Raw genomic sequence first — 13,655 nt, 5'->3', positions numbered from 1 at the left:
AGGTCCACCTGACACCATGACCTATCATGACCCTAAGGTCCACCTGACACCATGACCTATCATGACCTAAGGTCCACCTGACCCCATGACCTATCATGACCCTAAGGTCCACCTGACACCATGACCTATCATGACCCTAAGGTCCACCTGACCTATCATGACCCTAAGGTCCACCTGACCTATCATGACCCTAAGGTCCACCTGACACCATGACCTATCATGACCCTAAGGTCCACCTGACACCATGACCTATCATGACCCTAAGGTCCACCTGACACCATGACCTATCATGACCCTAAGGTCCACCTGACACCATGACCTATCATGACCCTAAGGTCCACCTGACACCATGACCTATCATGACCCTAAGGTCCACCTGACACCATGACCTATCATGACCCTAAGGTCCACCTGACACCATGACCTATCATGACCTAAGGTCCACCTGACACCATGACCTATCATGACCCTAAGGTCCACCTGACACCATGACCTATCATGACCCTAAGGTCCACCTGACCTATCATGACCCTAAGGTCCACCTGACCTATCATGACCCTAAGGTCCACCTGACACCATGACCTATCATGACCCTAAGGTCCACCTGACACCATGACCTATCATGACCCTAAGGTCCACCTGACACCATGACCTATCATGACCCTAAGGTCCACCTGACACCATGACCTATCATGACCCTAAGGTCCACCTGACACCATGACCTATCATGACCCTAAGGTCCACCTGACACCATGACCTATCATGACCCTAAGGTCTACCTGACACCATGACCTATCATGACCCTAAGGTCCACCTGACCTATCATGACCCTAAGGTCCACCTGACACCATGACCTATCATGACCCTAAGGTCCACCTGACACCATGACCTATCATGACCCTAAGGTCCACCTGACACCATGACCTATCATGACCCTAAGGTCCACCTGACACCATGACCTATCATGACCCTAAGGTCCACCTGACACCATGACCTATCATGACCCTAAGGTCCACCTGACACCATGACCTATCATGACCCTAAGGTCCACCTGACACCATGACCTATCATGACCCTAAGGTCCACCTGACACCATGACCTATCATGACCCTAAGGTCCACCTGACACCATGACCTATCATGACACCATGACCTATCATGACCACGTACACCTGACACAATGACCTATCATGACCCTAAGGTCCACCTGACACCATGACCTATCATGACCCTAAGGTCCACCTGACACCATGACCTATCATGACCCTAAGGTCCACCTGACACCATGACATATCATGACCCTAAGGTCCACCTGACACCATGACCTATCATGACCCTAAGGTCCACCTGACACCATGACCTATCATGACCCTAAGGTCCACCTGACACCATGACCTATCATGACCCTAAGGTCCACCTGACACCATGACCTATCATGACCCTAAGGTCCACCTGACCCTAACTGATGACGATGAGTGAAATGTGTCAGGACATGAGTGAACATATTGAGCGTCTTGAACATTACACATTGAACTTACTGACTTCGATATAGTGACACATTGAACTTACTGACTTCGATATAGTGACACATTGAACTTACTGACTTCGATATAGTGACACATTGAACTTACTGACTTCGATATAGTGACACATTGAACTTACTGACTTCGATATAGTGACAGATTGAACTTACTAGCTTCGATATAGTGACACATTGAACTTACTAGCTTCGATATAGTGACACATTGAACTTACTGACTTCGATATAGTGACACATTGAACTTACTAGCTTCGATATAGTGACACATTGAACTTACTAGCTTCGATATAGTGACACATTGAACTTACTGACTTCGATATAGTGACACATTGAACTTACTGACTTCGATATAGTGATACATTGAACTTACTGACTTCGATATAGTGATACATTGAACTTACTGACTTCGATATAGTGACATATTGAACTTACTGACTTCGATATAGTGATACATTGAACTTACTGACTTCGATATAGTGACATATTGAACTTACTGACTTCGATATAGTGACACATTTCAAGATAATGATTTAATCTTTCTCATTAAAGATAACTTAGACTTGCCGAACTTAGTAAGTTAAACTTAATAACTTAACTTGTCGTGAGCGACGTAAGTTTCTTCTTCACTAACGTTTAGTTCTTTAAGGTCCAACTTAAACGTAATCACTAGGTTCCCTTCAGTGTGTTAACTTTGTCTGATGGCTACAGGGCAGAGAGAGAGAGAGAGAGAGAGAGAGAGAGAGAGAGAGAGAGAGAGAGAGAGAGAGAGAGAGAGAGAGAGAGAGAGAGAGAGAGAGAGAGAGAGAGAGAGAGAGAGAGAGAGAGAGAGTCACTCAAAGTCCATGAGTCCTGTGGTTGGTGTAGAATGATGTGTGTGTGAGTGAGGTGACCTTTCTCTCGTCTGTTTTCCCCGCCCGGCGCTCCCTCGGTAACGCGGGTAAGGGCGATCAAGAGGTAGTGATGGTACCTGGCATCTCCTGAGCATAATGTTGAAGCCATAGCTGGTGTCGCCATCACCTGAGGAGAGCTTGAACATCTCCAGGTGTGGCTGGATCAACATGTGGTAATGGTTTCTCCGTAGACGAGAACACTGGTAGTCGCTCAAGATGGACTCCATCATACCCGTCAACACCATGCAAGCTGTGGGTCGGGGATGATGGTAGTGGGCGGGGATGATGGTAGTGGGTGAGGGTAGGGATGATGGTAGTGGGTGGGGGTAGGGATGATGGTAGTGGGTGGGGGTAGGGATGATGGTAGTGGGTGGGGGTAGGGATGATGATAGTGGGGGTAGGGATGATGGTAGTGGGGGTAGGGATGATGGTAGTGGGTGGGGTAGGGATGATGGTAGTGGGTGAGGGTAGGTATGATGGTAGTGGGTGGGGGTAGGGATGATGGTAGTGGGTGGGGGTAGGGATGATGGTAGTGGGTGGGGGTAGGTATGATGGTAGTGGGTGGGGGTAGGGATGATGGTAGTGGGTGGGGGTAGGGATGATGGTAGTGGGGGTAGGGATGATGGTAGTGGGTGAGGGTAGGTATGATGGTAGTGGGTGGGGGTAGGGATGATGGTAGTGGGTGGGGGTAGGGATGATGGTAGTGGGTGGGGTAGGGATGATGGTAGTGGGTGGGGGTAGGTATGATGGTAGTGGGTGGGGTAGGGATGATGGTAGTGGGTGGGGGTAGGTATGATGGTAGTGGGTGGGGGTAGGGATGATGGTAGTGGGTGGGGGTAGGGATGATGGTAGTGGGTGGGGGTAGGTATGATGGTAGTGGGTGGGGGTAGGTATGATGGTAGTGGGTGGGGTAGGGATGATGGTAGTGGGTGGGGGTAGGGATGATGGTATTGGGGGTAGGGATGATGGTAGTGGGTGGGGGTAGGTATGATGGTAGTGGGTGGGGGTAGGGATGATGGTAGTGGGTGGGGGTAGGGATGATGGTAGTGGGTGGGGGTAGGTATGATGGTAGTGGGTGGGGGTAGGGATGATGGTAGTGGGTGGGGGTAGGTATGATGGTAGTGGGTGGGGGTAGGTATGATGGTAGTGGGGGTAGGGATGATGGTAGTGGGTGGGGGTAGGGATGATGGTATTGGGGGTAGGGATGATGGTAGTGGGTGGGGGTAGGGATGATGGTAGTGGGTGGGGGTAGGTATGATGGTAGTGGTGGGGGTAGGTATGATGGTAGTGGGTGGGGTAGGGATGATGGTAGTGGGTGGGGGTAGGATGATGGTAGTGGGTGGGGGTAGGTATGATGGTAGTGGGTGGGGGTAGGGATGATGGTAGTGGGTGGGGGTAGGGATGATGGTATGGGTGGGGGTAGGTATGATGGAGTGGGTGGGGGTAGGGATGATGGTAGTGGTGGGGTGGTATGTGGTGGGTGGGTAGGTATGATGATAGTGGGTGGGGGTAGGGATGAGTGGTTATGTGGTGTGGTGGGTAGGGTGGGTGATGGTATGGGTGGGGTAGGTATGATGATAGTGGGTGAGGGTAGGGATGATGGTAAGTGGGTGGGGTAGGTATGATGGTAGTGGGTGAGGGTAGGGATGATGGTAGTGGGTGGGGGTAGGTATGATGGTAGTGGGTGGGGGTAGGGATGATGGTAGTGGGTGGGGGTAGGGATGATGGTAGTGGGTGGGGTAGGTATGATGGTAGTGGGTGGGGGTAGGTATGATGATAGTGGGTGGGGGTAGGGATGATGGTAGTGGGTGGGGGTAGGTATGATGATAGTGGGTGAGGGTAGGGATGATGGTAGTGGGTGGGGGTAGGTATGATGATAGTGGGTGAGGGTAGGGATGATGGTAGTGGGTGGGGGTAGGTATGATGGTAGTGGGTGAGGGTAGGGATGATGGTAGTGGGTGTCAGGGTAAACATGGTCAACCGTAGGTGGGTGGTGGGTGTGGGCAGGTCAGTGGGTGGGGTTCGAACAAGGGTCCCAATTAGGGGTGAAATATATGGGATGGTACACATGGAGTGGGGTTGATGGGGGGGGATTGTTATTGAATGGGGGGGAAGGGGGGGTTATCATTTAAATGGTCAGACACAAACATGACCTCAGGTCAGGTCAAACGTTATGAAAGATGACACCGTATGACAGAAGGTCACAGTCATGGACCAAGACAACAACCATATGTCTCATTATCACCAAACATGACAATATTGTTGACACAACAACAACAACAACAACAAGACAACAGATGATTCACATAATGTATCATTATTGGGGAGAAAATGAATAATTGTACCACTGGTCAGGTAGCAAGTGGTGTGGGGGGGGGGGGGGGGGAATGTTGTAAGATCCATTTATAGACATATTGATGGTTATGATGTAAACAATGTGGAGCAAGATGTGGATGTATAACATTGTTTTCAAGATGAACAATGTGGAGCAAAATAATGGATGTATAACATTGTTTTCAACATGAACAATGTGGAGCAAGATGTGGATGTATAACATTGTTTTCAACATGAACAATGTGGAGCAAAATGTGGATGTATAACATTGTTATCAACATGAACAATGTGGAGCAAGATGTGGATGTATAACATTATTATCAACATAGTTAAAGTGAATGATGGACATTCGGATGAATAATTGTTATTGTTTTGATTTGATCAGATCAATAAAGATGCAGGAGAAGGTAAGTAAGGTAGGGAAGACGGGAGCAGGGCAAGAGAAAAAATATAGTTAACAAAATGTTTGTTCACAAAAATGGTTCTTTATTTATTGCTTAAATAACATAAACTACATACACTTAATAATTACTTCAACCTGGAAAAAATGAGAGTACTTCTACTACTAATAATAGTAATTGTAATAATAATAATAATAATAATAATAATAATAATAATAATAATAATAATAATAATAATAATAATAATATAGATTAAGATAATCTTTCCTGAAAATTAAAATGTGCAAAAGTTAAAGTAATTTGTCATGATGGGATTTAAATATAATATTAATGTTATGGGAGAATGTTGAATGTTGTTGATGTGGTTCTTAGTAATATTATGGGAGAATGTTGAATGTTGTTGATGTGGTTCTTAGTAATATTATGGGAGAATGTTGAATGTTGTTAATGTGGTTCTTAGTAATATTATGGGAGAATGTTGAATGTTGTTAATGTGGTTTTTAGTAATGTTATGGGAGAATGTTGAATGTTGTTAATCTGGTTTTTAGTAATGTTATGGGAGAATGTTGAATGTTGTTAATGTGGTTCTTAGTAATATTATGGGAGAATGTTGAATGTTGTTAATGTGGTTTTTAGTAATATCATGGGAGAATGTTGAATGTTGTTGATGTGGTTCTTAGTAATATCATGGGAGAATGTTGAATGTTGTTAATGTGGTTTTTAGTAATATTATGGGAGAATGTTGTTGATGTGGTTCTTAGTAATATCATGGGAGAATGTTGAATGTTGTTAATGTGGTTTTTAGTAATATTATGGGAGAATGTTGAATGTTGTTAATGTGGTTTTTAGTAATATTATGGGAGAATGTTGTTGATGTGGTTCTTAGTAATATCATGGGAGAATGTTGAATGTTGTTAATGTGGTTTTTAGTAATATTATGGGAGAATGTTGTTGATGTGGTTCTTAGTAATATCATGGGAGAATGTTGAATGTTGTTAATGTGGTTTTTAGTAATATTATGGGAGAATGTTGTTGATGTGGTTCTTAGTAATATCATGGGAGAATGTTGAATGTTGTTAATGTGGTTTTTAGTAATATTATGGGAGAATGTTGTTGATGTGGTTCTTAGTAATATCATGGGAGAATGTTGAATGTTGTTGATGTGGTTCTTAGTAATGTTATGGGAGAATGTTGAATGTTGTTAATGTGGTTCTTAGTAATATTATGGGAGAATGTTGAATGTTGTTGATGTGGTTCTTAGTAATGTTATGGGAGAATGTTGAATGTTGTTGATGTGGTTTTTAGTAATATTATGGGAGAATGTTGTTGATGTGGTTCTTAGTAATATTATGGGAGAATGTTGAATGCTGTTAATGTGGTTCTTAGTAATATTATGGGAGAATGTTGAATGTTGTTGATGTGGTTCATGATGTTTTGAGTTCCTTTACAACATCGTCTCGCTCGTTGGTGAAGGAAATGACAGTAGTTCCTGTGGTTAAACATCAGATAATAACACCATTGTATCTAGACAGAGAAGATCACAAGATATACACTTGTTACAACCTAACTGGCTGAGGTGGTGGATGATGTGTCCAGGTGGATGATGATGTGTCGAGGGTGGATGATGATGTGTCGAGGGTGGATGATGATGTGTCCAGGTGGATGATGTGTCGAGGTGGATAATGTGTCGAAGTGGATGATGTGTCCAGGTGGATGATGTATGTCCAGGTGGATGATGTGTCGAGGTGGATAATGTGTCGAAGTGGATGATGTGTCCAGGTGGATGATGTATGTCCAGGTGGATGATGTGTCGAGGTGGATAATGTGTCGAAGTGGATGATGTGTCCAGGTGGATGATGTATGTCCAGGTGGATGATGTGTCGAGGTGGATAATGTGTCGAAGTGGATGATGTGTCCAGGTGGATGATGTATGTCCAGGTGGATGATGTGTCGAGGTGGATAATGTGTCGAAGTGGATGATGTGTCCAGGTGGATGATGTGGCTGAGGTGGATGATGTGTCTCAGTGAGAAACACTCTTGTACACATTTCTCACACGTAGGCTTTCACATTCCCTTCCCTGGCTCTTGTTGTGGAGTATAACCGTGACACAGACAGCTCCAGTTGAGGTCAACAACCTCACACAACCCATAGTGGCTCCAGCCAGTCCCATACAACCCAGACATACAACAGACAGGATTATACAACCCAGAGATACAACAGACTGGATTATACAACCCAGAGATACAACAGACTGGATTATACAACCCAGAGATACAACAGACTGGATTATACAACCCAGAGATACAACAGACTGGATTATACAACCCAGAGATACAACAGACTGGATTATACAACCCAGAGATACAACAGACTGGATTATACAACCCAGAGATACAACAGACTGGATTATACAACCCAGAGATACAACAGACTGGATTATACAACCCAGAGATACAACAGACTGGATTATACAACCCAGAGATACAACAGACTGGATTATACAACCCAGAGATACAACAGACTGGATTATACAACCCAGAGGATACAACAGACTGGATTATACAACCCAGAGATACAACAGACTCTGGATTATACAACCAGAGATACAACAGACTGGATTATACACACACAGAGATACAACAGACTGGATTTTACTACCCAGAGATACAACAGACTGGGATTATACAACCCAAGATACAACAGACTGATTATTACAACCCAGAGATACAACAGACTGGATTATACAACCCAGAGCATACAACAGACAGAGATTATACAACCCAGAGATACAACATGACTGGATTATACAACACAAGAGATACAACAGACAGTGGAGATACACCCTATACAACAACTGAGTATAGCAACCCAGAGATACAACAGACAGGATTATACAACCCAGAGACACAAACAGGACTGGATATACAACCCAGAGATACAACCAGAGTGGATTATACAACACAGAGGACACAACAGACATGGATTATACAACCCAGAAGACTACAACAGACTTGGATTATACAACCCAGAGAATTACAACAGACAGGATTATACAACCCAGAGACTACAACAGGACTGGATTTATACAACCCAGAGATACAACAGACTGGATATACAACACAAGAGAATACAACAGACTGGGATTATACAACCCAGAGATACAACAGACTGGATTATACAACCCAGAGATACAACAGACTGGATTATACAACACAGAGATACAACAGACTGGATTATACAACCCAGAGATACAACAGACTGGATTATACAACCCAGAGATACAACAGGACTGGATTATACAACCCCAGAAGATACAACAGACTGGATTATACAACCTCAGAGATACAACAGACTGGATATACAACCCAGAGATACAACAGACAGGATATACAACCCAGAGATACAACAGACTGGATTATACAACACAGAGATACAACAGACTACATTACAACCTAGAGATACAACAGACTGGATTATACAACACAGAGATACAACAGACTACATTTTAACCTAGAGATACAACAGACTGGAATACAACCCAGAGATACAACAGACTGGATTATACAACACAGAGATACAACAGACTACATTACAACCTAGAGATACAACAGACTGGAATAGAACCCAGAGATAGAACAGACTACATTACAACCTAGAGATACAACAGACTGGATTACAACCCAGAGATACAACAGACTGGATTATACAACACAGAGATACAACAGACTGGATTATACAACACAGAGATACAACAGACTACATTACAACCCAGAGATACAACAGACTGGAATAGAACCCAGAGATACAACAGACTACATTACAACCTAGAGATACAACAGACTGGATTACAACCCAGAGATACAACAGACTGGATTATACATCCCAGAGATACAACAGACTGGATTATACAACACAGAGATACAACAGACTGGATTATACAACACAGAGATACAACAGACTACATTACAACCTAGAGATACAACAGACTACATTACAACCCAGAGATACAACAGACTGGATTATACAACACAGAGATACAACAGACTACATTACAACCTAGAGATACAACAGACTGGAATAGAACCCAGAGATACAACAGACTACATTACAACCTAGAGATACAACAGACTGGATTACAACCCAGAGATACAACAGACTGGATTATACAACACAGAGATACAACAGACTGGATTATACAACCCAGAGATACAACAGACTACATTACAACCTAGAGATACAACAGACTACATTACAACCCAGAGATACAACAGACTGGATTACAACCCAGAGATACAACAGACTGGATTATACAACACAGAGATACAACAGACTGGATTATACAACCCAGAGATACAACAGACTACATTACAACCTAGAGATACAACAGACTACATTACAACCCAGAGATACAACAGACTGGAATAGAACCCAGAGATACAACAGACTACATTACAACCTAGAGATACAACAGACTGGATTACAACCCAGAGATACAACAGACTGGATTATACATCCCAGAGATACAACAGACTGGATTATACAACACAGAGATACAACAGACTGGATTATACAACACAGAGATACAACAGACTACATTACAACCTAGAGATACAACAGACTACATTACAACCCAGAGATACAACAGACTGGATTATACAACACAGAGATACAACAGACTACATTACAACCTAGAGATACAACAGACTGGAATAGAACCCAGAGATACAACAGACTACATTACAACCTAGAGATACAACAGACTGGATTACAACCCAGAGATACAACAGACTGGATTATACAACACAGAGATACAACAGACTGGATTATACAACCCAGAGATACAACAGACTACATTACAACCTAGAGATACAACAGACTACATTACAACCCAGAGATACAACAGACTGGATTACAACCCAGAGATACAACAGACTGGATTATACAACACAGAGATACAACAGACTGGATTATACAACCCAGAGATACAACAGACTGGATTATACAACCCAGAGATACAACAAACTACATTACAACCTAGAGATACAACATAACTACAACACCCAATTTGCCGGGACAACAAAAACACTTCCAGATAATTTCACATTTGTCCCAACATTGTACACACAACACTGTCCTGATGTCCCAGGGATATACCTAGTGATGTCCCAAGTGATGTGTCTAGTGATGTCCCAGGGATATACCTAGTGATGTCCCAAGTGATGTATCTAGTGATGTCCCAGGGATATACCTAGTGATGTCCCAAGTGATGTCCCAGGGATATACCTAGTGATGTCCCAAGTGATGTCCCAATTGATGCCCCAGGTGATGTTCCTAGTGATGTCCCAGGTGATGTTCCTAGTGATTTCCCAAGTAATGTCCCAGATGGTATACCTAGTGATGTCCCAGGTGATGTTCCTAGTGATGTCCCAAGTGATATCCCAGGTGATATCCTAAGTGATGTTCCTAGTGATGTTCCTAGTGATGTCCCAGGTGATGTCCCTAGTGATGCTCAGGTGATGTCCCAAGTGATGTCCCAGGTGATGTTCCTATTGATGTTTCATGCGATGTTCCTTGACATGTCCCAAGTGATGTTCCTAGTGATGTCCCAAAAGATGTTCCTAGTGATGTCACAAGTGATGTCCCTAATGATGTTACTTGTGATGTCTCTAGTGATGTCCCTAGTGATGTCCCAAGTGATGTCCCAGGTGATGTTCCTAGTGATGTCCAAAGTGATGTCCCAGGTGATGTTCCTAGTGATGTCCCAAGTGATGTCCCAAGTGATGTTCCTAGTGATGTTCCTAGTGATTTCCTAAGTGATGTCCCAAGTGATGTTCCTAGTGATGTTCCTAGTGATTTCCTAAGTGATGTCCCAAGTGATGTTCCTAGTGATGTCCCAGGTGATGTTCCTAGTGATGTTCCAAGTGATGTCCCACGTGATGTTCCTAGTGATGTTCCAAGTGATGTTCCTAGTGATGTTCCTAGTGATTTCCTAAGTGATGTCCCAAGTGATGTTTCTAGTGATGTCCCAAGTGATGTTCCTAGTGATGTCCCAAGTAATGTCCCAAGTGATGTTCCTAGTGATGTCCTAAGTGATGCTCCTAGTGATGTTCCTAGTGATGTTCCAAGTGATGTCCCAGGTGATGTTCTTAGTGATGTTCCTAGTGATTTCCTAAGTGATGTCCCAAGTGATGTTCCTAGTGATGTTCCTAGTGATTTCCTAAGTGATGTCCCAAGTGATGTTGCTAGTGATGTCCCAGGTGATGTTCCTAGTGATGTTCCAAGTGATGTCCTAAGTGATGTTCCTAGTGATGTTCCAAGTGATGTTCCTAGTGATGTTCCTAGTGATGTCCCAGGTGATGTCCCTAGTGATGTCTCAGGTGATGTCCCAAGTGATGTCCCAGGTGATGTTCCTATTGATGTCCCATGCGATGTTCCTAGAGATGTCCCAAGTGATGTTCCTAGTGATGTCCCAGGTGATGTCCCAAGTGATGTTTCTATTGATGTCCCAAGTGATGTTCCTAGTGATGTCCCAAGTGATGTCCCAGGTGATGTTCCAAGTGATGTCCCAAAAGATGTTCCTAGTGATGTCACAAGTGATGTCCCTAGTGATGTTACTAGTGATGTCTCTAGTGATGTCACTATTGATGTTCCTAGTGATGTCCCAGGTGATGTTCCTAGTGATGTCCCAAGTGATGTCCCAGGTGATGTTCCTAGTGATGTCCCATGTGATGTTCTCAGTGATGTCCCTAGTGATGTTCCAAGTGATGCCCCAAGTGATGTCCCAGGTGATGTTCTTAGTGATGTCCCAAGTGATGTTCCTAGTGATGTTCCAAGTGATGTTCCTAGTGATGTCCCAAGTGATGTTCCCATTGATGTTCCTAGTGATTTCCCAAGTAATGTCCTAAGTGATGTTCCTAGTGATGTCCTAAGTGATGTTCCTAGAGATGTCCCAAGTGATATTCCTAGTGATGTCCCAGGTGATGTCCCAAGTGATGTTCCTAGTGATTTCCTAAGTGATGTCCCAAGTGATGTTCCTAGTGATGTCCCAAGTGATGTTCCTAGTGATTTCCTAAGTGATGTCCCAAGTGATGTTCTTAGTGATGTCCCAAGTGATATCCCAAGTGATCTTCCTAGTGATGTTCCTAGTGATTTCCTAAGTGATGTCCCAAGTGATGTTCCTAGTGATGTCCCAAGTGATGTTCTTAGTGATGTCCCAAGTGATGTCCCAAGTGATGTTCCTAGTGATGTTCCTAGTGATTTCCTAAGTGATGTCCCAAGTGATGTTCCTAGTGATGTTCCTAGTGATGTTCCAAGTGATGTCCCAAGTGATGTTCCTAGTGATGTTCCTAGTGATTTCCTAAGTGATGTCCCAAGTGATGTTCCTAGTGAGGTTCCAAGTGATGTTCCTAGTGATGTCCCAAGTAATGTCCCAAGTGATGTTCCTAGTGATGTCCTAAGTGATGTTCCTAGTGATGTTCCTAGTGATGTTCCAAGTGATGTATCAAGTGATGTTCCTAGTGATGTTCCTAGTGATTTCCTAAGTGATGTCCCAAGTGATGTTCCTAGTGATGTTCCTAGTGATTTCCTAAGTGATGTCCCAAGTGATGTTCCTAGTGATGTCCCAGGTGATGTTCCTAGTGATGTTCCAAGTGATGTCCCAAGTGATGTTCCTAGTGATGTTCCAAGTGATGTTCCTAGTGATGTTCCAAGTGATGTCCCAAGTGATGTCCCAAATGATGTTCCTAGTGATGTCCCAAGTGATGTTCCGAGTGATGTCCCAAGTGATGTCCCAGGTGATGTTCCTAGTGATTTCCTAAGTGATGTCCCAAGTGATGTTCCTAGTGAGGTTCCAAGTGATGTTCCTAGTGATGTCCCAAGTAATGTCCCAAGTGATGTTCCTAGTGATGTCCTAAGTGATGTTCCTAGTGATGTTCCTAGTGATGTTCCAAGTGATGTCCCAGGTGATGTTCCTAGTGATGTTCCTAGTGATTTCCTAAGTGATGTCCCAAGTGATGTTCCTAGTGATGTTCCTAGTGATTTCCTAGTGGATGTCCCAAGTGATGTTCCTAGTGATGTCCCAGGTGATGTTCCTAGTGATGTTCCAAGTGAAGTCCCAAGTGATGTTCCTAGTGATGTTCCAAGTGATGTTCCTAGTGATGTTCCAAGTGATGTCCCAAGTGATGTCCCAAATGATGTTCCTAGTGATGTCCCAAGTGATGTTCCTAGTGATGTCCCAAGTGATGTCCCAGGTGATGTTCCTAGTGATTTCCTAAGTGATGTCCCAAGTGATGTTCCTAGCGATGTCCCAGGTGATGTTCCTAGTGATGTTCCAAGTGATGTCCCAAGTGATGTTCCTAGTGATGTTCCAAGTGATGTTCCTAGTGATGTTCTTAGTGATGTCCCAAGTGATGTCTCAAGTGATGTTCCTAGTGATGTTCCTAGTGATGTTCCAAGTGATGTTCCTAGTGATGTTCCAAGTGATGTCCCAAG

At 43.6% G+C, this 13,655-nt stretch overlaps 1 protein-coding gene across 1 annotated transcript in view; it reads right to left on the bottom strand.

Moving 5' to 3' along the window:
* The window catches only part of LOC139762957 (uncharacterized), a 66,850-nt gene extending 64,176 nt beyond the window's left edge, over window positions 1–2,674 (bottom strand). Inside the window, exon 1 of the mRNA XM_071688282.1 lies at window positions 2,507–2,674. Within this exon, the coding sequence (XP_071544383.1) occupies window positions 2,507–2,674 (168 nt within the window). The remainder of the gene's footprint in view (window positions 1–2,506) is intronic.
* Between the last annotated feature and the right edge of the window lie 10,981 nt (window positions 2,675–13,655).

The sequence above is a fragment of the Panulirus ornatus genome, chromosome 45 (assembly GCF_036320965.1).
Source record: "Panulirus ornatus isolate Po-2019 chromosome 45, ASM3632096v1, whole genome shotgun sequence".
Classification (NCBI taxonomy): domain Eukaryota; kingdom Metazoa; phylum Arthropoda; class Malacostraca; order Decapoda; family Palinuridae; genus Panulirus; species Panulirus ornatus.
The sequence above is the reverse complement of the archived record's forward strand: the minus strand, read 5'-3'. Positions and strand labels throughout refer to the sequence as shown.